The 25,258-nt window shown below is 69.2% G+C and overlaps 1 protein-coding gene across 1 annotated transcript; it reads left to right on the top strand.

The window, feature by feature from the left end:
* Positions 1-1,334: 1,334 nt before the first annotated feature.
* LOC135326134 (1-phosphatidylinositol 4,5-bisphosphate phosphodiesterase beta-3-like) lies at positions 1,335-24,112 on the top strand (the record flags this gene model as incomplete). The annotated part of the gene is made up of 13 exons (XM_064503983.1): positions 1,335-1,400; positions 2,836-2,996; positions 3,529-3,587; positions 4,091-4,189; positions 5,973-6,043; positions 6,166-6,262; positions 9,349-9,433; positions 10,624-10,748; positions 14,830-14,984; positions 18,533-18,694; positions 20,873-20,972; positions 22,309-22,413; positions 24,021-24,112. Coding segments are annotated over exons 1-13 (1,377 nt in total), but the record flags the coding sequence as incomplete, so codon positions are not given.
* Positions 24,113-25,258: the final 1,146 nt, after the last annotated feature.

Raw genomic sequence — 25,258 nt, 5'->3', positions numbered from 1 at the left:
CCTTCGAGAACCACGTCGACTCGTGAGGCCCCCCCTGCCCCAAAATCCCCCCCCCCCAAATCCCCAGGGACCCCCCCAAATTCCCCGGGACCCCCCCCAAAAAAAATCCCGGCTCCAAGAGCCCCCCAAAACTAGCAGGGACCCCCCAAAAGCAGCCGGGGGCGAGGGCTGGCGCCTTGTTGCTTCCCCGGGGGGGGTCACCCCCTAAATCCCCCTTTTTCCCCCCAATTTGGGGTTTGGGGGGGCGCTGGGGGGGTGGCGGATTTGGGGGACCCCCCAGCACCCCATATTGCCCCCCCCAGCCGCGAGAGCCCCCCCCAAACTAGCAGGGAGCCCCCAAAATCAGCCGAGGGTTTGGGGGGCAAGAGCTGGTGCCTTGCTGCTTCCCGGGGAGGGGGGTCACCCCCAAAATCCCCCTTTTTCCCCCCAATTTGGGGTTTGGGGGGTGCTGGGGGGTGGCGGATTTGGGGGGACCCCCCAGCACCCCATATTGCCCCCCAGCTGCAAGAGCCCCCCCAAACTAGCAGGGACCCCCCAAAATCAGCCGAGGGTTTGGGGGCAAGAGCTGGTGCCTTGCTGCTTCCTGGGGGGGGGTCACCCCCTAAATCCCCCTTTTTCCCCCCAATTTGGGTTTGGGGGGGCGCTGGGGGGGGTGGCGGATTTGGGGGACCCCCCGGCACCCCATATTGCCCCCCCAGCTGCAAAAGCCCCCCCCAAACTAGCAGGGACCCCCCCAAAATCAGCCGAGGGTTTGGGGGCAAGAGCTGGTGCCTTGCTGCTTCCGGGGGAGGGGGGTCACCCCCAAAATCCCCCTTTTTCCCCCAATTTGGGGTTTGGGGGGTGCTGGGGGGTGGCGGATTTGGGGGACCCCCCAGCACCCCAAATTCCCCCCCAAAAGAAGTCACGGCCTCGGGACCCCCCCAAAACTAGCAGGGACCCCCCAAAAGCAGCGGGGTCGAGGGCTGGTGCCTTGTTGCTTCCCTGGGGGGGGGTCACCCCCTAAATCCCCCTTTTTCCCCCCAATTTGGGGTTTGGGGGGGCGCTGGGGGGGTGGCGGATTTGGGGGACCCCCCAGCACCCCATATTGCCCCCCCAGCTGCGAGAGCCCCCCCAAACTAGCAGGGACCCCCCCAAAATCAGCCGAGGGTTTGGGGGCAAGAGCTGGCGCCTTGCTGCTTCCCGGGGAGGGGGGTCACCCCCAAAATCCCCCTTTTCCCCCCCAATTTGGGGTTCGGGGGGGCGCTGGGGGGGTGGCAGATTTGGGGGGACCCCCCAGCACCCCAAATCCCCCCCCAGCCCCCAATTCCCCCCCCAGGGCCAAGCAGCAGGCGAAGATGGCCGAATACTGCCGCAATATTTTTGGGGACGCGCTGCTCATCGAGCCGCTGGAGAAGTACCCGGTGGGTGCGGGGGGGCCGCGGCGGGTTGGGGGGGGCACCGGGGGGATTTGGGGGTGCAGGGGGGTTTTTGGGGGTGCAGAGCTGATTTTTGGGGTGCTGGGGGTCATTTGGGGGCGCGGGGGGTTGTTTGGGGGGGCCTGACCCCCAGGTTGGCGGTGGATTTTGGGGGCACAGGGTGGATTTGGGGGGGGCCCAGGGTGGCTTTTGGGGGTCCCAGGGTGCGATTTGGGGGTGCAGGGGGGTTTTGGGGGGTGCCGGGCTGATTTTTGGGGGTGCTGGGGGTCATTTGGGGGCGCGGGGGGGTCGTTTTGGGGGTGTCTGACCGCTGCCCCCCAGGTCAACGGTGGAGTCCCCCAGGTCAACGGTGGAGTTTGGGGGCCCAGGGTGGATTTGGGGGGGCCCAGGGTGGGTTTTGGGGGGCTCAGGGTGGGATTTGGGGGTGCAGGGGGGGTTTTGGGGGTGCAGAGCTGATTTTGGGGTGCCAGGGGTCCTTTTGGGGGTGCGGGGGGGTCATTTTGGGGGGGGCCTGACCACTGCCCCCCAGGTCAACGGTGGATTTTGGGGGCCCAGGGTGGATTTGGGGGCTCAGGGTGGGATTTGGGGGTGCAGGGGGGATTTTGGGGGTGCAGGGCTGATTTTTGGGGTGCTGGGGGTCATTTTGGGGGTGCGGGGGGGTCATTTGGGGGGGCCTCACCCCTGCCCCCCCGGTCGGCGGTGGAGTTTGGGGGCCCAGGGTGGATTTGGGGGGGCCTGGGGTGGCTTTTGGGGGGCTCAGGGAGGGATTTGGGGTGCAGGGGGGTTTTTGGGGGGTGCAGGGCTGATTTTTGGGGTGCTGGGGGTCATTTGGGGGTGCGGGGGGGTCATTTTGGGGGGGCCTCACCCCTGCCCCCCAGGTCGGCGGTGGATTTTGGGGGCACAGGGTGGATTTGGGGGGGGCCCAGGGTGCGATTTGGGGGTGCAGGGGGGTTTTTGGGGTGCCGAGCTGATTTTTGGGGGTGCTGGGGGTCATTTGGGGCGGCGGGGGGGTCGTTTTGGGGGTGTCTGACCGCTGCCCCCCAGGTCGACGGTGGAGTTTGGGGGCCCAGGGTGGATTTGGGGGGGGGCCAGGGTGGCTTTTGGGGGGCGCAGGGTGGGATTTGGGGGTGCAGGGGGGTTTTTGGGGGTGCAGAGCTGATTTTTGGGGTGCCAGGGGTCCTTTTGGGGGTGCGGGGGGGTCATTTTTGGGGGGGCCTCACCCCTGCCCCCCAGGTCAACGGTGGATTTTGGGGGCGCAGGGTGGATTTGGGGGGGTCCCAGGGTGGCTTTTGGGGGGCAGAGCAGATTTTGGGGGTGCAGGGGGGTTTTTGGGGGTGCCGAGCTGATTTTTGGGGGTGCCGGGGGTCATTTGGGGGCGCGGGGGGGTGGTTTTGGGGGGGTCTGACCGCTGCCCCCCCAGCTGCAGCCCGGGGTGCCCCTGCCCAGCCCCCAGGACCTGCTGGGCCGAATCCTGGTGAAGAACAAGAAGCGGCGCCCGCGGCCCCCCCCGGCCCCCCCCGAGGGCAGCAGCCTCCGCAAACGCCCCCCCGAGCCCCCCCGCCGGCGACGCCGACCCCCCCGGTACGCAAAGACCCCCCCGGGGGCACCCCCAGACCCCCCCGCACCCCCAAACCCCCCCGTACGGCCCCCCAAACCGCCCCGCGGTCCCCCAAGGGCCCCCGAGTGCGGCATCACCCCCCCCGAGCCCCCCGCCGGCGACGCCGACCCCCCCGGTACGCGGAGACCCCCCCGGGGGCACCCCCAGACCCCCCTGCACCCCCAAACCCCCCCGTACGGCCCCCCCAAACCGTCCCAAGGGCCCCCGAGTGCGGCATCACCCCCCCCCGAGCCCCCCGCCGGCGACGCCGACCCCCCCGGTACGCGGAGACCCCCCCGGGGGCACCCCCAGACCCCCCCGCACCCCCAAACCCCCCCGTACGGCCCCCCCAAACCATCCCAAGGGCCCCCGAGTGCGGCATCACCCCCCCCGAGCCCCCCGCCGGCGACGCCGACCCCCCCGGTACGTGGAGACCCCCCGGGGGCACCCCCAGACCCCCCCGCACCCCCAAACCCCCCCGTACGGCCCCCCCAAACTGCCCCGCGGTCCCCCAAGGGCCCCCGAATGCGGCATCACCCCCCCCGAGCCCCCCGCCGGCGACGCCGACCCCCCCGGTACGGGGAGACCCCCCCGGGGGCACCCCAAAACCCCCCCGCACCCCCAAACCCCCCCGTACGGCCCCCCCAAACCGTCCCAAGGGCCCCCGAGTGCGGCATCCCCCCCCCCCGAGCCCCCCGCCTGCGACGCCGACCCCCCGGTACGCGGAGACCCCCCCCGGGGGCACCCCCAGACCCCCCCGCACCCCCAACCCCCCCGTACGGCCCCCCCGAACTGCCCCATACCCCAAAATGTCTGGATAAAGCCCCCCCCAAATCCTCCTGCACCCCAACCCCCCCCAGGGCCCCCCCCAAACCCTTCTGCACCCCCAAACCCCCCCATGGCCCCCCCAAACCCTTCTGCACCCCAAAACCCCTCCCACAGCCCCCCCAACCCCCCCCACAGCCCCCCCAAACCCTCCTGCACCCCAAAACCCACCCAGCCCCCCCCAACTCCCCCGGGGGGGGCTCCGGGGGCGGCCAGGGGCTTTGGGGGCCCCCCTGACCCCCCCCCGACGCAGGGGCCCCCCCGGCGGAGCCCCCCGAAAGCGGCGCCCCCCCCGCGGCACCCGGCGGCGACGAGAAGGCGCCGAAGCTGGGGGAGCCCCGGAAATCCATCGGTGGGTGCCGGGGGGGGGGGGATTTGGGGGTGCAAAGGGGGGGCTGCAGGGGGGCTGGGGCAGATTTGGGGGTCCCGGGGGGGGATTTGGGGGTGCAAAGGGGGGGCTGCGGGGGGGCTGGGGCAGATTTGGGGGTCCCGGGGGGGGTGTTGGGGGTCCCGGGGGGGGGATTTGGGGGTCCCGGGGGGATTTGGGGGTGCAAAGGGGGGGCTGCGGGGGGGCTGGGGCAGATTTGGGGGTCCCGGGGGGTGTTGGGGGTGCTGGGGGGGATTTGGGGGTCCCGGGGGGGGATTTGGGGGTGCAAAGGGGGGCTGCGGGGGGGCTGGGGCAGATTTGGGGGTCCCGGGGGGGGTGTTGGGGGTGCTGGGGGGGATTTGGGGGGGCTGGGGCAGATTTGGGGGTCCCGGGGGGGGATTTGGGGGTCCCGGGGGGGATTTGGGGGTGCAAAGGGGGGGCTGCGGGGGGGCTGGGGCAGATTTGGGGGTCCCGGGGGGGTGCAGGGGTGCTGGGGGGGATTTGGGGGTCCCGGGGGGGGATTTGGGGGTGCAAAGGGGGGGCTGCGGGGGGGCTGGGGCAGATTTGGGGGTCCCGGGGGGGTGTTGGGGGTCCCGGGGGGGGATTTGGGGGTCCCGGGGGGGATTTGGGGGTGCAAAGGGGGGGCTGCGGGGGGGCTGGGGCAGATTTGGGGGTCCCGGGGGGGATTTGGGGGTGCAAAGGGGGGCTGCGGGGGGGCTGGGGCAGATTTGGGGGTCCCGGGGGGTGCTGGGGGATTTGGGGGGGCTGTGGGGAGATTGGGGGGTACCGGGGGGATTTGGGGGTGCAAGGGGGCAGATTTGGGGGGGCTGGAGGGATTTGGGGGTGCCAGGAGGGATTTGGGGGTGCAAGATTTGGGGGGCAGGGGCAAATTTGGGGGTGCCGGGGGGGATTTGGGGGTCCCAGGGGGGATTTGGGGGGGCTGGGGCAGATTTGGGGGTCCAAGGCGGGATTTGGGGGTGCTGGGGGGATCCGGTGGCCCTGGGGGGGGATTTGGGGGTGCAAAGCAGGATTTTGGGGGGCTGGGGGGCAGATCTGGGGATGCCGGGGGGGATCTGGGGGTCTGGGGCAGATTTGGGGGGGCTGGGGGGAGATTGGGGGGTGCCAGGAGGGATTTGGGGGTGCAAGGTGGGATTTGGGGGGCAGGGGCAAATTTGGGGGTCCCGGGGGGATTTGGGGGTGCAGGGGGGCAGATTTGGGGGGCTGGGGGGAGATTTGGGGGGGCTGGGGGGATTTGAGTGTGCAGGGGGCAGATTTGGGGGTGCCGGGGGGATTTGGGGGTGTCATGGGCAGATTTGGGGGGCTGGGGGGAGATTTGGGGGGGCTGGGGGGATTTGGGGGTGCAGGGGGCAGATTTGGGGTGCCGGGAGGATTTGGGGGTGTCATGGGGCAGATTTGGGGGGCTGGGGGGAGATTTGGGGGGGCTGGGGGGATTTGGGGGTGCAGGGGGCAGATTTGGGGTGCCGGGAGGATTTGGGGGTGTCATGGGGCAGATTTGGGGGGCTGGGGGGAGATTTGGGGGGCTGGGGGGAGATTTGGGGGGGGGTGCCAGGAGGCAGATTTGGGGGTGCCGGGGTGGATTGGGGGGGGCAGATTTGAGGGTGCCGGGTCAGATTTGGGGGTGCCGGGGGGATTGGGGGGTGCAAGGATGGATTGGGGGGGCTCGGGGGCAGATTTGGGGGGCTCAGGGGGGTCAGATTTGGGGGTGCAGACCCGCCCCCCCCCCCTCACCCCCCATCGCCCCCCCCAGACCGCGAGGCCGACAGCGAGGAGGAGGAGGAGGACGAGCAGCCGGAGCTGAAGAAGCCCACCACGGACGAGGTGGGGTTCGGGGGGGGCCCTGGCCAGTTCGGGGGGTCCCCGGCGGTTCGGGGGGGTCCCCGGCGGTTCGGGGGGGTCCCCGGGCGGTTCGGGGGGGCTCACGCCGCTCGGGGGGGGCCCAGGGCACGGCCAGCAGCGAGGTCAACGCCACGGAGGAGATGTCCAACCTGGTCAACTACGTGGAGCCCGTCAAGTTCAAGTCCTTCCAGGCCGCCAGCAGTGAGTGGCGATGGGGGGGGGGGGGCTCGGGGGGGGTTTGGGGGGGTCCTGAGGGGGTTTTGGGGGGTCCTGAGGGGGTTTTGGGGGGGCTCGGGGGGGTTTTGGGGGGATCCCGAAAGGTTTGGGGGGGATTCGGAGGGGTTTGGGGGGGTCTGGAGGGGGTTTGAGGAGGCCCTGGTGGCTTATGGGGTCCTGGGGGAGTTTGGGGGGCTCGGAGCATTTTGGGGGGGCTCGGGGGTGTTTTGGGGGGTCCTGAGGGGGTTTTGGGGGGTCCTGAGGGGGTTTTGGGGGGATTCAGAGGGGTTCAGGGGGGCTTTGGAGGGATCTGGAGGGGGTTTGAGGAGGCCCCGGTGGCTTATGGGGGTCCTGGGGCATTTTGGGGGTCCTGGGGGCATTTTGGGGGGTCTCGGGGCATTTTGGGGGGCTCAGGGGGGTTTTGGGGGGTCCTGAGGGGTTTTAGGGGGTCCTGAGGGGGTTTTGGGGGGATTCAGAGGGGACTTGGGGGGATTCAGAGGGGTTTTGGGGGGATCTGGAGGGATCTGGAGGGGGTTTGAGGAGGCCCTGGTGGCTTATGGGGTCCTGGGGGAGTTTGTGGGGCTTGAGGCATTTTGGGGGGGCTCGGGGGGGTTTGGGGGTCCTGAGGGGGTTTGGGGGGTCCTGAGGCGTTTTGGGGGGGTTGGGGGGATCTGAAGGGGGTTTGAGGAGGCCCCGGTGGCTTATGGGAGTCCTGGGGGAGTTTGGGGGGGCTCGAGGCGTTTTGGGGGGTCCTGGTGGGTTTGGGGGGTCCTGAGGGGGTTTTGGGGGGTCCTGAGGGGTTTGGGGGGGTCTGGAGGGGGTTTGGGGGGATTCAGAGGGGTTTTGGGGGGCTTTGGAGGGATCTGGAGGGGGTTTGAGGAGGCCCCAGTGGCTTATGGGGGTCCTGGGGCATTTTGGGGGTCCTGGGGGCGTTTTGGGGGTCTCGGGGCATTTTGGGAGGGCTCAGGGGGGTTTTGGGGGGGTCCTGAGGGGGTTTTGGGGGGTCCTGAGGGGTTTTGGGGGGTCCCAAAAGGTTTGGGGGGATTCGGAGGGGTTGGGGGGGGTCTGGAGGGTGTTTGGAGGGATCTGGAGGGGGTTTGAGGAGGCCCTGGTGGCTTATGGGGGTCCTGGGGCATTTTGGGGGGTCTCGGGGCATTTTGGGGGGGGCTCGGGGGGGGTTTGGGGGGGCTCAGGGGGGTTTGGGGGGTCCTGAGGGGGTTTTGGGGGGGTCCTGAGGAGGTTTTGGGGGGATCCCAAAAGGTTTGGGGGGGATTCGGAGGGGTTTGGGGGGGTCTGGAGGGGGTTTGGAGGGATCTGGAGGGGTTTGAGGAGGCCCTGGTGGGTTTTGGGGGGTCCTGGTGGGTTTGGGGGGCTCAGGGGTGATTTGGGGGGCTCGGGGGTGTTTTGGGGGGTCCTGAGGGGGTTTTGGGGGGATTCAGAGGGGATTTGGGGGGATTCAGAGGGGTTTTGGGGGGATCTGGAGGGATCTGAAGGGGGTTTGAGGAGGCCCTGGTGGCTTATGGGGTCCTGGGGGTGTTTGGGGGGGGCTCAGGGTGATTTGGGGGGGTCCTGGTGGGTTTGGGGGGGCTCGGGGGGGTTTGGGGGGTCCTGAGGGGTTTTGGGGGGATTCAGAGGGATTTGGGGGGATCTGGAGGGGGTTTGAGGAGGCCCCGGTGGCTTATGGGGGTCCTGGGGCGTTTTGGGGGGGTCGGGGCAATTTGGGGGGGGCTCAGGGCATTTGGGGGGGCTCAGGGGCATTTTGGGGGGTCCTGAGGGGGTTTTGGGGGATCCTGAGGGGGTTTTGGGGGTCCTGAGGGGTTTGGGGGGTCCTGAGGGGGTTTTGGGGGGATTCAGAGGGATTTGGGGGGATCTGGAGGGGGTTTGAGGAGGCCCCGGTGGCTTATGGGGGTCCTGGGGGCGTTTGGGGGTCCTGGGGGCATTTTGGGGGTCTCGGGGCATTTTGGGGGGGCTCAGGGGGGTTTTGGGGGGGTCCTGAGGGGTTTTGGGGGGTCCTGAGGGGGTTTTGGGGGGATTCAGAGGGGTTTTGGGGGGGTTTGGAGGGATCTGGAGGGGGTTTGAGGAGGCCCTGGTGGCTTATGGGGGTCCTGGGGCATTTTGGGGGGTCTCGGGGCGATCTGGGGGGGGGCTCAGGGGGGTTTTGGGGGGGTCCTGAGGGGTTTTAGGGGGTCCTGAGGGCATTTTGGGGGATCCTGAGGGGGTTTTGGGGGGTCCTGAGGGGGTTTTGGGGGGCTTTGGAGGGATCTGGAGGGGGGTTGAGGAGGCCCCGGTGGCTTATGGGGGTCCTGGGGGAGTTTGGGGGGGTCTCGGGGCGTTTTGGGGGGTCTCGGGGCATTTTGGGGCGTCTCGGGGCATTTTGGGGGGGCTCGGGGGGGTTTTGGGGGGTCCTGAGGGGGGTTGGGGGGATCCGGAGGGGTCTGGGGGGACCCTGGGGGGCTTATGGGGGTCCTGGGTGGTTTGGGGGGGCTCTAGGGGGTTCGGGGGGGCCACGAGGGACTATTGGGGCTCCTGGGGGGGGGTTCACGGGGGTCCTGGGGGGGATTTGGGGGGGGCCCAGGAGGATTTGGGGGGGGCAGGAGGATTTGGGGGGTGTCCAGGCAATTTGGGGGCCCCCAGGGCGATTTGGGGGGGTCCCGGGTAACTTGGGGGGGCAGGAGAATTTGGGGGGGGGGCAGGAGAATTTGGGGGGGGCAGGAGGATTTGGGGGGGCAGGAGAATTTGGGGGGGGCAGGAGGATTTGGGGGGTGTCCAGGCAATTTGGGGGCCCCCAGGGCGATTTGGGGGGGTCCCGGCTAACTTGGGGGGGCAGGAGAATTTGGGGGGGGGCAGGAGAATTTGGGGGGGGGCAGGAGAATTTGGGGGGCCCCCGGCTCATTTAGGGGGTGCGCAGAGAGAATGGAGGAAGGCAGTGAGATGTGGGGGGGGGGGGGGCTGGAAACCGAGCCCCTGGGGCGGGTTGGGGGGGGCGCAATGGGTCGGGGGGGGCCCAGCGGGGTCGGGGGGGGCCCCCCCAAGGCCAGCGGCTGATTTTGGGGTGCCCCCGGCCCCCCCAGAGCGCAACAAGGCCTTCGAGATGTCGTCCTTCGTGGAGACCAAGGGGCTGGAGCAGCTCACCAAGAGCCCCCTCGAGTTCGTGGAGTATCCTCCGCTTTTGGGGGGGCCCCCCCGGGTTTTGGGGGGGGGCCCTCGGGTCTGGGGGGGGGGCAGGAGGTGGGGGAGACCCTCTGGATTTGGGGGAGCCCCTCTGGAGGTGGGGGAGCCCCTCTGGTTTTGGGGGGACCCCTCGGTTTTGGGGGGGCCCCGAAGATGGGGGAACGTCTCTGGATTTGGGGGGGGGCCCTGGATTTTGGGGGCCTCTCGGGTTTTGGGGGGGGCCCTGGAGGTGGGGGAGCCCCCCTGGATTTGGGGGGGCCGCTCTGGATGTTGGGGAGCCCCCCCGGATTTGGGGGACCCCCCCAAGAGGAGCAGGGATCCCCCCAAGAGATGGGGACGACGGAGGGTTTGGGGGTGTCCGGGGGGGGCAGGCGGGTTTTGGGGTGTATTTGGGTGTTTTTGGGGTGCATTAGGGGTTTTGGGGTGTATTTGGGTGTTTTTGGGGTGCATTAGGGGTTTTGGGGGGCCTTGGGGAAACCCAGAGGGGTTTTGGGGTGCAATGGGGGGGTTTGGGGGGGCAGGCAGGTTTTGGGGTGCATTTGGGTGGTTTTGGGGTGCATTAGGAGGGTTTTGGGGTGCAGTGGGGGGTTTTGGGGTGCATTAGAGGGGTTTTGGGGTGTATTGGGGCAGTTATGGGGCACCGTGGGGCAGCTATGGGGCAGGCTGGGGGTGTCCACATGGGCCTGGGTGGCAGCAGGGCAGGTTTGGGGGTGCTGGGGGTGCTATGGGGCACCTCTAGGGCGCCATGGGGCAGCTGGGGGACCCCAGAGGGCAGTTTGGGGACTCTATGGGGCAGCTATGGGGCACCGTGGGGCAGCTATGGGGCGGACTCAGGGTGTCTATGCAGGCTGGGGTGGCAGCAGGGCAGATTTTGGGGTGCTGGGGGTGCCATGGGGCAGCTTGGGGACCCTATAGGGCAGTTAGGGGACTCTACGGGGCAGTTAGGGGGCACCGTGGGGCAGCTATGGGGCAGCTATGGGGCAGGCTGGGGGTGTCCACATGGGCCTGGGTGGCAGCAGGGCAGGTTTGGGGGTGCTGGGGGTGCTATGGGGCAGCTCGGGGAGACCGTAGGGCAGCTCAGGGATGCCGTGGGGCAGCAATGGGGCAGCCATGGGGCAGCTATGGGGCAGCTATGGGGCAGCTATGGGGCGCAGTGGCCCTTGACGGCGACGCAGGTACAACAAGAAGCAGCTGAGCCGCATCTACCCCAAGGGCACCCGGGTGGATTCCTCCAACTACCAGCCGCAGCTCTTCTGGAACGCCGGCTGCCACATGGTGGCCCTCAACTTCCAGACCCTCGGTCAGCCCCATAGCTGCCCCATAGCTGCCCCATAGCTGCCCCACGGCGCGGTCACCTGCCCCACAGCACGGCCCCGGGGCCCCCCGGCGCGATCCCCCCGGGCGTCGGGGCTCTGCTGGGTGCTGCGTGGTGGCCCTCAACTTCCAGACCCTCGGTCAGCCCCATAGCTGCCCCATAGCTGCCCCATAGCGCGGTCTCCTGCCCCACAGCGGCCCCATAGCGTGGCCTCGGGGCCCCCCGGCGCGATCCCCCCGGGCGTCGGGGCTCTGCTGGGTGCTGCGTGGTGGCCCTCAACTTCCAGACCCTCGGTCAGCCCCATAGCTGCCCCATAGCTGCCCCACGGCGCGGTCTCCTGCCCCACAGCACGGCCCCGGGGCCCCCCGGCGCGATCCCCCCGGGCGTCGGGGCTCTGCTGGGTGCTGCGTGGTGGCCCTCAACTTCCAGACCCTCGGTCAGCCCCATAGCTGCCCCATAGCTGCCCCACGGCGCGGTCTCCTGCCCCACAGCACGGCCCCGGGGCCCCCCGGCGCGATCCCCCCGGGCGTCGGGGCTCTGCTGGGTGCTGCGTGGTGGCCCTCAACTTCCAGACCCTCGGTCAGCCCCATAGCTGCCCCATAGCTGCCCCATAGCTGCCCCACGGCGCGGTCTCCTGCCCCACAGCACGGCCCCGGGGCCCCCCGGCGCGATCCCCCCAGGCGTCGGGGCTCTGCTGGGTGCTGCGTGGTGGCCCTCAACTTCCAGACCCTCGGTCAGCCCCATAGCTGCCCCATAGCTGCCCCATAGCGCGGTCTCCTGCCCCATGGCGGCCCCATAGCGTGGCCTCAGGGCCCCCCGGCGCGATCCCCCCGGGCCTCGGGGCTCTGCTGGGTGCTGCGTGGTGGCCCTCAACTTCCAGACCCTCGGTCAGCCCCATAGCTGCCCCATAGCTGCCCCATAGCTGCCCCACGGCGCGGTCTCCTGCCCCACAGCACGGCCCCGGGGCCCCCCGGCGCGATCCCCCCGGGCGTCGGGGCTCTGCTGGGTGCTGCGTGGTGGCCCTCAACTTCCAGACCCTCCGTCAGCCCCATAGCTGCCCCATAGCTGCCCCATAGTTGCCCCACGGCGCGGTCTCCTGCCCCACAGCACGGCCCCGGGGCCCCCCGGCGCGATCCCCCCGGGCGTCGGGGCTCTGCTGGGTGCTGTGTGGTGGCCCTCAACTTCCAGACCCTCGGTCAGCCCCACGGCTGCCCCATAGCTGCCCCATAGCGCGGTCTCCTGCCCCACAGCGGCCCCATAGCGTGGCCTCGGGGCCCCCCGGCGCGATCCCCCCGGGCGTCGGGGCTCTGCTGGGTGCTGCGTGGTGGCCCTCAACTTCCAGACCCTCGGTCAGCCCCATAGCTGCCCCATAGCTGCCCCATAGCTGCCCCACGGCGCGGTCTCCTGCCCCACAGCACGGCCCCGGGGCCCCCCGGCGCGATCCCCCCGGGCGTCGGGGCTCTGCCGGGTGCTGCGTGGTGGCCCTCAACTTCCAGACCCTCGGTCAGCCCCATAGCTGCCCCATAGCTGCCCCATAGCGCGGTCTCCTGCCCCACAGCGGCCCCATAGCGTGGCCTCGGGGCCCCCCGGCGCGATCCCCCCGGGCGTCGGGGCTCTGCTGGGTGCTGCGTGGTGGCCCTCAACTTCCAGACCCTTGGTCAGCCCCACGGCTGCCCCATAGCTGCCCCATAGCGCGGTCTCCTGCCCCATGGCGGCCCCATAGCGTGGCCTCAGGGCCCCCCGGCGCGATCCCCCGGGCGTCGGGGCTCTGCTGGGTGCTGCGTGGTGGCCCTCAACTTCCAGACCCTCGGTCAGCCCCACGGCTGCCCCATAGCTGCCCCATAGCTGCCCCACGGCGCGGTCATCTGCCCCACAGCACGGCCCCGGGGCCCCCCGGCGCGATCCCCCCAGGCGTCGGGGCTCTGCCGGGTGCTGCGTGGTGGCCCTCAACTTCCAGACCCTCGGTCAGCCCCATAGCTGCCCCATAGCTGCCCCATAGCGCGGTCTCCTGCCCCACAGCGGCCCCATAGCGTGGCCTCGGGGCCCCCCGGCGCGATCCCCCCGGGCGTCGGGGCTCTGCCGGGTGCTGCGTGGTGGCCCTCAACTTCCAGACCCTCGGTCAGCCCCATAGCTGCCCCATAGCTGCCCCATAGCGCGGTCTCCTGCCCCACAGCGGCCCCATAGCGTGGCCTCGGGGCCCCCCGGCGCGATCCCCCCGGGCGTCGGGGCTCTGCTGGGTGCTGCGTGGTGGCCCTCAACTTCCAGACCCTCGGTCAGCCCCACGGCTGCCCCATAGCTGCCCCATAGCTGCCCCACGGCGCGGTCTCCTGCCCCGCAGCACGGCCCCAGGGCCCCATAGCGCTGCTCCTGCAGCCCAGCTCCTGCCCCCCAGCACAACCCTGGCCCCATAGATGCTGCCCCACGGCCCGGCTCCTGCCCCACGGCATGGCCCTGGCCCCGTAGCCCTGCCCCATGGCATGGTGACAGCCCCATGGCAGCCCCCCCCAGCCCCATGGCTGCCCCACGGCACACTCCCCAGACCCCCAGCCTTCCTCCCTAGACCCCCAAGCTGCCCCCCAGACCCCCAAGCTGCCCCCCAGCCCCATAGCAGACCCCTCCCAGCCCCACAGCAGACCCCCAACCCACCCCATAGACCCCCAAGCTGCCCCCCCAGACCCCCAGCCCACCCCCTAGACCCCCAGGCTGCCCCTCCAGCCCCACAACAGACCCCCACCAGGCCCCCAACCCACCCCCAGACCCTCAGCCTGTTCCCCAGCCCCATAGCAGACCCCCAACCCGCCCCGTAGACCCCAGCCTTCCCCGTCAGCCCCATAGCAGCCTCCCCCCAGACCCCCAACCTTCCTCCCTAGACCCCCAAGCTGCCCCCCAGCCCCACGGCAGACCCCCAGACCCCCCCAGACCCCCAGGCCGCCCCTTCAGCCCCATAGCAGACCCCCAACCCACCCCCCAGCCCCCCAGGCAGCTCCAAAGACCCCCAACCCACCCCCTAGACCCCCAACCTTCCTCCCTAGACCCCCAAGTTGCCCCCCAGACCCCCCCCAGACCCCCAGCAGACCCCCAGACCCCCCCCAGACCCCCAGCCTTCCCCTTCAGCCCCATAGCAGCCTCCCCCCAGACCCCCAAGCTGCCCCCCAGCCCCCCGGCAGACCCCCAGGCCCCCCCCCCAGCCCCCCAGGCTGCCCCCAAGACCCCCAACCAGTCCCCCCAGCCCACCCCCCAGACCCCCAAGCTGCCCCCCAGCCCCCCAGCAGACCCCCAGACCCCCCCCAGACCCCCAGCCTTCCCCTTCAGCCCCATAGCAGCCTCCCCCCAGACCCCCAAGCTGCACCCCAGCCCCCCAGCAGACCCCCAAGACCCCCAACCAGCCCCCCAGGCCACCCCCCAGCCCCCCAACCCACCCCCTAGACCCCCAACCAGCCCCCCAGCAGACCCCCAGCCCCCCCCAGCCCCCCAGGCTGCCCCCAAGACCCCCAACCAGCCCCCCCAGGCCACCCCCCAGACCCCCAACCCACCCCCCAGACCCCCAAGCTTCCCCCCCCAGCCCCCCAACCCACCCCCTAGACCCCCAAGCTGCCCCCCAGACCCCCCCAGACCCCCAGCCTTCCCCTTCAGCCCCATAGCAGCCTCCCCCCAGCCCCCCAAGCTGCCCCCCAGCCTCACGGCAGACCCCCAGCCCCCCAGGCCACCCCCCAGCCCCCCAACCCACCCCCCAGACCCCCAAGCTGCCCCCCAGCAGACCCCCAGACCCCCCCAGACCCCCAAGCTTCCCCCCCCAGCCCCCCAACCCACCCCCTAGACCCCCAAGCTTCCCCCCCCAGCCCCCCAACCCACCCCCTAGACCCCCAAGCTGCCCCCCCCAGCCCCCCAACCCACCCCCTAGACCCCCAACCAGCCCCCCCAGCCCCCCAACCCACCCCCTAGACCCCCAAGCTTCCCCCCCCAGACCCCCAACCCACCCCCCAGACCCCCAAGCTGCCCCCCAGCAGACCCCCAGCCCCCCCCCCGGCCCCCCGGCCGCCCCCCCGACGCGGCGCCGCCCCCCCAGACCTGCCGATGCAGCTCAACCTGGGCATGTTCGAGTACAACGGCCGCAGCGGCTTCCTGCTCAAGCCCGAGTTCATGCGGCGCCCGGACAAGGCCTTCGACCCCTTCACCGAGGACATCGTCGACGGCATCGTCGCCAACACCGTCAAGGTCAAGGTGGGGCTGGGGGGGGCCCCGGGCGGGGGTCGGGGGCCGGGGGGGGGTCCCCCAAGGGTCTTGGAGGGTTTGAGAGGGTCTTTGGGGGGTCTCCAAGGGGTCTCGGGGGGGTTGGGGTGTCCTTGATGGGTCTCTAAGGGGTTCCGGGGGGGTTTGATGGGTCTCCAAGGGGTTCTGGGGGGGCTTGAGGCGTCTCCAAGGGGTTCTGGGGGGGGTTGAGGCGTCTCCAAGGGGTTCGGGGGGGGTTGATGGGTCTCCAAGGGGTCCCGGGGGGGTTGGGGTGTCCTTGATGGGTCTCCAAGGGGTTCCGGGGGGGTTGATGGGTCTCCAAGGGGTTCCGGGGGGGTTGGGGTGTCCTTGATGGGTCTCCAAGGGGTCCCGGGGGGGTTGGGGTGTCCTTGATGGGTCTCCAAGGGGTTCTGGGGGGGTTTGATGGGTCTCCAAGGGGTCCCGGGGGGGTTGGGGTGTCCTTGATGGGTCTCCAAGGGGTCCCGGGGGGGGTTGATGGGTCTCCAAGGGGTTCTGGGGGGGTTTGATGGGTCTCCAAGGGGTCCCGGGGGGGTTGGGGTGTCCTTGATGGGTCTCCAAGGGGTTCCGGGGGGGGTTGATGGGTCTCCAAGGGGTCCCGGGGGGGTTGGGGTGTCCTTGATGGGTCTCTAAGGGGTTCCGGGGGGGGTTGATGGGTCTCCAAGGGGTCTCGGGGGGGTTGGGGTGTCCTTGATGGGTCTCTAAGGGGTTCCGGGGGGGTTTGATGGGTCTCCAAGGGGTCCCGGGGGGGTTGGGGTGTCCTTGATGGGTCTCCAAGGGGTTCCGGGGGGGTTTGATGGGTCTCCAAGGGGTTCTGGGGGGGGTTGAGGCGTCTCCAAGGGGTTCGGGGGGTTTGGGGTGTCTTTGATGGGTCTCTGGGGGGTTTGGGGTGTCCTTGATGGGTCTCCAAGGGGTCCCGGGGGGGTTGGGGTGTCTTTGATGGGTCTCCAGGGGGTTTGGGGTGGTCTTTGGTGGGTCTCTAAGGGGTTCCGGGGGGGTTGATGGGTCTCCAAGGGGTCCCAGGGGGGTTGGGGTGTCCTTGATGGGTCTCCAAGGGGTTCTGGGGGGGTTTGAGGCGTCTCCAAGGGGTTCGGGGGGGCTTGGGGTGTCTTTGATGGGTCTCTGGGGGGTTGGGGTGTCCTTGATGGGTCTCCAGGGGGTTTGGGGTGGTCTTTGGGGGGTCTCTAAGGGGTCCCGGGGGGGTTGGGGTGTCCTTGATGGGTCTCTAAGGGGTTCCGGGGGGGTTTGATGGGTCTCTAAGGGGTTCCGGGGGGGGTTGGGGTGTCCTTGATGGGTCTCCAAGGGGTCCCGGGGGGGTTGGGGTGTCCTTGATGGGTCTCCAGGGGGTTCCGGGGGGGTTGATGGGTCTCCAAGGGGTTCTGGGGGGGGTTGAGGCGTCTCCAAGGGGTTCGGGGGGTTTGGGGTGTCTTTGATGGGTCTCTGGGGGGTTTGGGGTGTCCTTGATGGGTCTCCAAGGGGTCCCGGGGGGGTTGGGGTGTCTTTGGTGGGTCTCCAGGGGGTTTGGGGTGGTCTTTGGGGGGTCTCTAAGGGGTTCTGGGGGGGTTGGGGTGTCCTTGATGGGTCTCCAGGGGGTTCCGGGGGGGTTTGATGGGTCTCCAAGGGGTTCTGGGGGGGTTGGGGTGTCCTTGATGGGTCTCCAGGGGGTTCCGGGGGGGTTTGATGGGTCTCCAAGGGGTTCTGGGGGGGTTTGAGGCGTCTCCAAGGGGTTCGGGGGGGTTGGGGTGTCTTTGATGGGTCTCTGGGGGGTTGGGGTGTCCTTGATGGGTCCCCAAGGGGTCTCGGGGGGGTTGATGGGTCTCCAAGGGGTCCCGGGGGGATTGGGGTGTCCTTGATGGGTCTCCAAGGGGTTCCGGGGGGGGTTGATGGGTCTCCAAGGGGTCCCGGGGGGGTTGAGGCGTCTCCAAGGGGTCTCTGGGGGGCTTGGGGTGTCCTTGATGGGTCTCTAGGGGGGTTTGGGGTGGTCTTTGGGGGGTCTCCAGGGGGTTCCAGGGGGGTTTGGGGAGGTTTTTTGGGTCCCAGAACAGGTTTTGGGGTGCTGGGATGGGGTTTTTGGGGTGCTGGGTTGATTTTGGGGTGCCTCCAGGTGATTTTGGGGCAGTTCCTCTCGGACAAGCGCGTGGGCATCTCCATGGAGGTTTGGGGGCCCCAGGGCAGGTTTTGGGGCTCCAGAACAGGATTTTGGGTCCCAGGACAGGTTTTTGGGTGCCAGGACAGGTTTTTTGGGTCCCAGGACAGGTTTTTGGGTGCCAGGACAGGGTTTTTGGGGTGCTGGGTTGATTTTGGGGTGCCGCCAGGTGATTTCGGGGCAGTTCCTCTCGGACAAGCGCGTGGGCATCTCCGTGGAGGTTTGGGGGCCCCAGGGCAGGTTTTTGGGGCTCCAGAACAGGATTTTGGGTCCCAGGACAGGTTTTTGGGGTCCCAGAACAGGTTTTTGGGTGCCAGGACAGGGTTTTTGGGTCCCAGGACAGGTTTTTGGGGTCCCAGGACAGGTTTTTTGGGTCCCAGGACAGGGTTTTGGGTCCCAGGACAGGTTTTTGGGTGCCAGGACAGGGGTTTGGGGCTCCAGAACAGGTTTTTGGGTGCCAGGACAGGTTTTTTGGGTGCCAGGACAGGTTTTTGGGTGCCAGGACAGGGTTTTTGGGTCCCAGGACAGGTTTTTGGGGTCCCAGGACAGGTTTTTTGGGTCCCAGGACAGGGTTTTGGGTCCCAGGACAGGTTTTTGGGTGCCAGGACAGGGGTTTGGGGCTCCAGAACAGGTTTTTGGGTGCCAGGACAGGGTTTTTGGGTGCCAGGACAGGGTTTTTGGGGTGCCGGGTTGATTTTGGGGTGCCTCCAGGTGATTTCGGGGCAGTTCCTCTCGGACAAGCGCGTGGGCATCTACGTGGAGGTTTGGGGGCACCAGGGCAGGTTTTGGGGCTCCAGGGCAGGTTTTTGGGTGCCAGGACAGGTTTTGGGGTCCCAGGACAGGGTTTTGGGCTCCAGAACAGGTTTTTGGGTCCTGGAACAGGTTTTTTGGGTCCCAGGACAGGTTTTTGGGGTCCCAGGACAGGTTTTGGGGTCCCAGGACAGGGTTTTGGGCTCCAGAACAGGTTTTTGGGTGCCAGGGCAGGTTTTTGGGTGCCAGGACAGGGTTTTTGGGGTGCTGGGTTGATTTTGGGGTGCCTCCAGGTGATCTCGGGGCAGTTCCTCTCGGACAAGCGCGTGGGCATCTACGTGGAGGTTTGGGGGCACCAGGGCAGGTTTTGGGGCTCCAGGGCAGGTTTTTGGGTGCCAGGACAGGTTTTGGGGTCCCAGGACAGGGTTTTGGGCTCCAGAACAGGTTTTTGGGTCCTGGAACAGGTTTTTTGGGTCCCAGGACAGGTTTTTGGGGTCCCAGGACAGGTTTTGGGGTCCCAGGACAGGGTTTTGGGCTCCAGAACAGGTTTTTGGGTGCCAGGGCAGGTTTTTGGGTGCCAGGACAGGGTTTTTGGGGTGCCGGGTTGATTTTGGGGTGCCTCCAGGTGATTTCGGGGCAGTTCCTCTCGGACAAGCGCGTGGGCATCTACGTGGAGGTGGACGTCTTTGGGCTGCCGGTGGACACCAAGCGCAAGTACCGCACGCGGACCTCCCAGGGCAACTCCTTCAACCCCGTGTGGGACGAGGAGCCCTTCGTCTTCCACAAGGTGGGTGCTGGGGGGCACTGGGAGGCACTGGGGGGCACTGGGAGGGACTCAGGGGCGCTGGGGAGGCACTGGGAGGCACTGGGAGGCACTGGGGAGGAACTGGGGGGCACTGGGAGGCACTGGGAGGCACTGGGGAGGGACTGGGGGGCACTGGGGAGGGACTCAGGGGTGCTGGGGAGGCACTGGGAGGGACAGGGGGGCACTGGGAGGCACTGGGGAGGGACAGAGGGGCACTGGGAGGCACTGAGGAGGAACTGGGGGGCACTGGGAGCCACTGGGGGGCACTGGAGAGGGACTCAGGGGTGCTGGGGAGGCACTGGGAGGGACTGGGAGGCACTGGGGGTCACTGGGAGGGACTCAGGGGTGCTGGGGAGGCACTGGGAGGCACTGGGGAGGGACAGAGGGGCACTGGGAGGCACTGAGGAGGAACTGGGGGGCACTGGGAGCCACTGGGGGGCACTGGAGAGGGACTCAGGGGTGCTGGGAGGGACAGGGGGGCACTGGGAGGCACTGGGGAGGGACAGAGGGGCACTGGGAGGCACTGAGGAGGAACTGGGGGGCACTGGGAGCCACTGGGGGGCACTGGGAGGCACTGGGGGGCACTGGGGAGGGACTCAGGGGTGCTGGGGAGGCACTGGGAGGGACAGGGGGGCACTGGGAGGCACTGGGGAGGGACTGGGGGGCACTGGGATGAATTGGGGAGGCACTGGGAGGGACTGGGGGGCACTGAGGGGGCACGGAGGGGGACTGGGGGGCACTGGGAGGCACTGAGGGGGCCCTGGGAGGGACTGGGAGGCACTGGGAGGCATTGGGGAGGCACTGAGGGGCACTGGGGAGGCACTGGGAGGGACTGGGGAGGCACTGGGGGGTACTGGGAGGGACTGGGGGGCACCGAGGGGACTCTGGGAGGGACTGGGGGCAGTGGGGAGGGGCTGGGAGGCGCTGGGAGGGCACTGGGAGGCACTGGGGAGGGACTAGGGGCCACTGGACGAACCCTGGGAGGCACTGGGGGGACACTGGGAGAGACTGGGGGACACTGGGAGAGACTGGGGGGACATTGGGAGAGACTGGGGGGACATTGGGAGGGCACTGGGAGGGGGTTTCTCCCCCACTGTGGGGGATTTGGGGGTTCCCTCCCTACTGGGGGGGGTCCCTGCCCCCCATGGGGGGTTTGGGGGGGGTCCCTGCCCCTTGGTGGGAGTCTGGGGGGGTCCCTGCCCCCATGGGGGGTTTGGGGGGGTCCCTGACCCAATGTGGGGGGGTTTGGGGGGGCCCCTGCCCCCATGGGGGGTTTGGGGGGCCCCTGCCCCTCTCGGGGGGGTCGTGGGGGGGCCCTGCCCCTCCCGGGGGGCCGTGGGGGGGTCCCTGCCCCTTGGTGGGAGTCTGGGGGGGTCCCTGCCCCCATGGGGGGTTTGGGGGGGGTCCCTGCCCCAATGTGGGGGGGTTGGGGGGTCCCTGCCCCCATGGGGGTTTGGGGGGGGGCCCTGACCCAATGTGGGGGGGTTGGGGTGTCCCTGCCCCCATGGGGGGTTTGGGGGGGGTCCCTGCCCCAATGTGGGGGGGGTTGGGGGGTCCCTGCCCCCCATGGGGGGTTTGGGGGGGGTCCCTGCCCCTCTCGGGGGGGTCGTGGGGGGTCCCTGCCCCCATGGGGGGTTTGGGGGGGTTCCTGCCCCAATGTGGGGGGGTTTGGGGGGTCCCTGCCCCCCATGGGGGGTTTGGGGGGGTCCCTGCCCCTTGGTGGGAGTCTGGGGGGGTCCCTGCCCCCCATGGGGGGTTTGGGGGGGTCCCTGCCCCTCTCGGGGGGGTCGTGGGGGGGCCCTGCCCCCATGGGTGGTTTGGGGGGTCCCTGCCCCTTGGTGGGAGTCTGGGGGGGGCCCTGCCCCCATGGGGGGGTTGTGGGATCCCTGCCCCTCTCGGGGGGGTCGTGGGGGGTCCCTGCCCCCCATGGGGGGTTTGGGGGGGGTCCCTGCCCCAATGTGGGGGGGGGTTGGGGGGTCCCTGCCCCCATGGGGGGTTTGGGGGGGGTCCCTGCCCCAATGTGGGGGGGTTTGGGGGGTCCCTGCCCCCATGGGTGGTTTGGGGGGTCCCTGCCCCTCCCGGGGGGGTCGTGGGGGGCCCTGCCCCTCCCGGGGGGCTGTGGGGGGGTCCCGGCCGGGGGGGCTGACGCCGGTGCCGCAGGTGGTGCTGCCCACACTGGCCTCGCTGCGCATCGCCGCCTTCGAGGAGGGCGGCCGCTTCGTGGGGCACCGCATCCTGCCCGTGGCCGCCATCCGCTCCGGTGAGCCCCGCCCCCCCCGCGTCGCCACGGCAACGGGGGGCGGGGGGAGGCGTCGCCATGGCAACGGGGGGCGGGGAGGCGGCGTCGCCATGGCAACGGAGGGTGGGGGCGTGGCGTCACCACGGCAACGGGGGGCGGGGGGAGGCGGCGCTACGGCAACGGGGGGTGGGGAGGCGGCGTCGCCATGGCAACGGGGGGCGGGGAGGCGGCGTCGCCGTGGCAACGGGGGGTGGGGGCGTGGTGTCGCCACGGCAACGGGGGGCGGGGGGAGGCGGTGCCACGGCAATGGCGGGCGGGGGCGTGGCGTCGCCACGGCAACGGGGGGCGGGGGGAGGCGGCGCCACGGCAATGGCGGGCGGGGGCGTGGCGTCACCACGGCAACGGGAGGCGGGGGGAGGTGGCGCCACGGCAATGGCGGGCGGGGGCGTGGTGTCGCCACGGCAACGGGAGGCGGGGGGAGGTGGCGCCACGGCAATGGCGGGCGGGGGCGTGGCGTCACCACGGCAACGGGAGGCGGGGAGGCGGTGTCGCCATGGCACCGGAGGGTGGGGGCGTGGTGTCGCCACGGCAACGGCGGGCGGGGGGAGGCGGTGCCACGGCAATGGCGGGCGGGGGCGGGGCGTCACCATGGCAATGGCAGGCAGGGGCGTGGCGTCGCCACGGCGACGGCGGGTGGGGGCGTGGTGTCGCCACGGCAACGGGGGGCGGGGGGGAGGCGTCGCCACGGCGACGGCGGGTGGGGGCGTGGGGTCGCCACGGCAACGGGGGGCGGGGGGTAGGCGGTGCCACGGCAATGGCGGGCGGGGCGTGGCGTCACCACGGCAACGGGAGGCGGGGGGAGGCGTCGCCACGGCAACGGGGGGCGGGGAGGCGGCGTCGCCATGGCAACGGAGGGGGGGAGGCGTCTCCACGGCAACGGCGGGCGGGGGCGGTGACGGGAGGCGGGGGCGTGGCGTCGCCACGGCAACGGGGGGCGGGGGGGCGGCGCGCGCACGTGTCGCCATGGCAACGGGCGGGGCAGGCCCAGCGCCCCGCTTTGCCTCGCCCTGGGCCCCCCCCCCCCACAGCGTCACCATGGCAACGGGGGGCAGGGGGGCGGCACCCACTGGTCACCATGGTGACGGGGGGGGCTACATCTCCCCCAAATATTTACCCCCCACGAAATATTTGCCCCCCAACCCCCCCCACAGCCCAAATACCCCCCCGCACCCCAAAATACCCCCCCAAAAATCTTCCCCCCCCAAATATTTACCCCCCCCAAATATTTAACCCCCCAAGATATTTACCCCCCCCCCAAATTTTTGCCCCCCCCCCCCCCATTTTTGCCCCCCCCCAGGGTACCACTACATCTGCCTGCGCAGCGAGAGCAACCTGCCGCTGTGCCTGCCGGCGCTGCTCGTCTACACCGAGGCCTACGACTACATCCCCGACGACCACCAGGGTCCGGGGGGGCCATTTTGGGGGGGGGGGGTCCTCTCCTTCCGGGGGGGGGCTCACTTGGGGGGGGCAGTGCGTTTTGGGGGAGAAACCCCCTGTTTTCTAACCCCTCCCCCCCCCATAGGGTTGGGTGATGCTGCAGGGAGGTGGGTGAGGCCTGGTTAGTCTTTTGGGGGGGTCACCCCTCTTTTTGGGGGGGTCTCTCTCTTTTTTGGGGGGGGGTCCTCATATTTTGGGGCCCCCACTTTGGGGAAAAAAAAAATTTTTGGGGAAAAAAAACCCATTTTGGGGGATAAAACCTCATTTTTGGAGAGGGGGGGTGACACCCAGTGAGGGGGGAGGTGGGTGCAGCCCCATTGCTCTTTTTTTGGGGGGGTCATCTCTTTTTTGGGGGTCCCCTGTCTTTTTTTGGGCGGGGCTTCGTACTTTGGGGTGACCCCTTTTGGGGAAAAACTCCCATTTTGGGGAAAACACCTATTTTGGGGGAAAAAAACCCATTTTGAGGGAGTGATGGGGTGATGCTGCAGGGAGATGGGTGCAGCCGCATCGCTCTTTGGGGGGGGTCACCCCTATTTTGGGGGTCCCCTCTCTTTTTTGGGGCCCCTCATATTTTGGGGTCCCCCCCTTTGAGATGGGACCCCCATTTTGGGGGAAACAAAACATTTTGGGGGATAAAACCCCATTTTTGGGGGAGGTGACACCTGCTTGCGGGGGGAGGGGGGTGATGCTGCGGGGAGGTGGGTGCAGCCCCATCGCTCTTTTGGGGGGGTCACCCCTGTTTTTGGGGCCCCCCCTCTCTCTTTTTGGGGGGGGTCCTCATATTTCGGGGTCCCCCCTTTGGGGAGGAATCCCCATTTTGGGGGAAAAACCCCCTTTTGGGGTGAAAAACCCCATTTTTGGGGGCTTGACAGGGGAGTGATGCTGCAGGGAGGTGGGTGCAGCCTGGGGGGGGGGTCACCCCTTCTTTTGGGGGGTCCCCTCTCTTTTTTGGGGGGGTCCTCCTATTTTGGGGTGCCCCCCCTTTTGAGGTGGGACCCCCATTTTGGGGGAAAACCCCCATTTTGGGGTGAAAACCCCATTTTTGGGGGGGGGTGACAGGGGAGTGATGCTGCAGGGAGGTGGGTGCAGCCTGGGGGGGGGGTCACCCCTTCTTTTGGGGGGTCCCCTCTCTTTTTTGGGGGGGTCCTCCTATTTTGGGGTGCCCCCCTTTTGGGGTAGGACCCCCATTTTGGGGGAAAACCCCCATTTTGGGGTGAAAACCCCATTTTTGGGGGGGGGTGACAGGGGAGTGATGCTGCAGGGAGGTGGGTGCAGCCTGGGGGGGGTCACCCCTTTTTTTGGGGGTCCCCTCTCTTTTTTGGGGGGGTCCTCCTATTTTGGGGTGCCCCCCCTTTTGGGGTGGGACCCCCATTTTGGGGGAAAACCCCCCCATTTTGGGGGGGGGGGGCATCCCCCGGGGTGATGCTGCAGCAAGCTGGATGCAGCCCAGTCGCTCTTCTGGGGGCTCCCCCTTTTTGGGGGGGGGCTCCCCCATTTTGGGGGGGTCCCACCTTGCGGGGGGGGGTCCCACCTTTCGGGGGGGCCCCCCCAACCCTGCCTGCCCCCCCCCAGATTACGCCGAGGCCCTGATCAACCCCATCAGGCACGTGAACCTCCTGGACCAGCGGAAGAAGCAGCTCGTGGCCCTGATGGGCGACGGCGAGGTGGGGGGGGGCCGGGGGGGTTTTGGGGTGCCAGGAGGGGCTTGGGGGGGTCGGGGGGGGTTTTGGGGAGCCAGGAGGGGTTTGGGGGGGGCTGGGACAGATTTGGGGGGAACCAGGGTGGATTTGGGGGGTCCCGGACAGATTTGGGGGGGGGCTGGGGCAGATTTGGGGGGGCCGGGGGGGTTTGGGGGGGGCTATGGCAGGTTTTGGGGTGCCAGGATGGGTTTGGGGGGTCCCAGACAGATATGGGGGGGCTGGGGCAGATTTGGGGGGGCCGGGGGGGTTTGGGGGGGCTATGGCAGGTTTTGGGGTGCCAGGCTGGATTTGGGGGGGTCCAGGGTGTTTTGGGGGTCCCAGGATGGGTTGGGGGGGTTGTGGTGGATTTGGGGGGGGCGGGGTGGGTTTGGGGGGGCTATGGCAGGTTTTGGGGTGCCAGGCTGGATTTGGGGGGTCCAGGGTGTTTTGGGGGGTACAAGGATGGGTTTGGGGGGGGCTGCGGTGGATTTGGGGGGGGCCGGGGTGGGTTTGGGGGGGCTATGGCAGGTTATGGGGTGCCAGGGTGGACGTGGGGGGGTCCAGGGGGGATTTGGGGGATCCCGGACAGATATGGGGGGGCTGGGGCAGATTTGGGGGGGATCAGGGGGGATTTGGGGGGGCTATGGCAGGTTTTGGGGTGCCAGGGTGGACGTGGGGGGGTCCAGGGTGGATTTGGGGGATCCCGGACAGATATGGGGGGGCTGGGGCAGATTTGGGGGGGCCGGGGGGGATTTGGGGGGGCTATGGCAGGTTTTGGGGTGCCAGGCTGGATTTGGGGGGTCCAGGGTGTTTTGGGGGTGCCAGGATGGGTTTGGGGGGGGTTTGTGGTGGATTTGGGGGGCCGAGGGGATTTGGGGGGGGGCTGGGGCAGATTTGGGGGGATCAGGGGGGATTTGGGGGGGCTATGGCAGGTTTTGGGGTGCCAGGGTGGACGTGGGGGGGTCCAGGGTGGATTTGGGGGATCCCGGACAGATATGGGGGGGGCTGGGGCAGATTTGGGGGGGCCGGGGGGGATTTGGGGGGGCTATGGCAGGTTTTGGGGTGCCAGGCTGGATTTGGGGGGGTCCAGGGTGTTTTGGGGGTGCCAGGATGGGTTTGGGGGGGGTTGTG

The sequence above is a fragment of the Dromaius novaehollandiae genome, unplaced genomic scaffold (genome assembly GCF_036370855.1).
Source record: "Dromaius novaehollandiae isolate bDroNov1 unplaced genomic scaffold, bDroNov1.hap1 HAP1_SCAFFOLD_234, whole genome shotgun sequence".
NCBI classification, from domain to species: Eukaryota; Metazoa; Chordata; class Aves; order Casuariiformes; family Dromaiidae; genus Dromaius; species Dromaius novaehollandiae.
The sequence above is the reverse complement of the archived record's forward strand: the minus strand, read 5'-3'. Positions and strand labels throughout refer to the sequence as shown.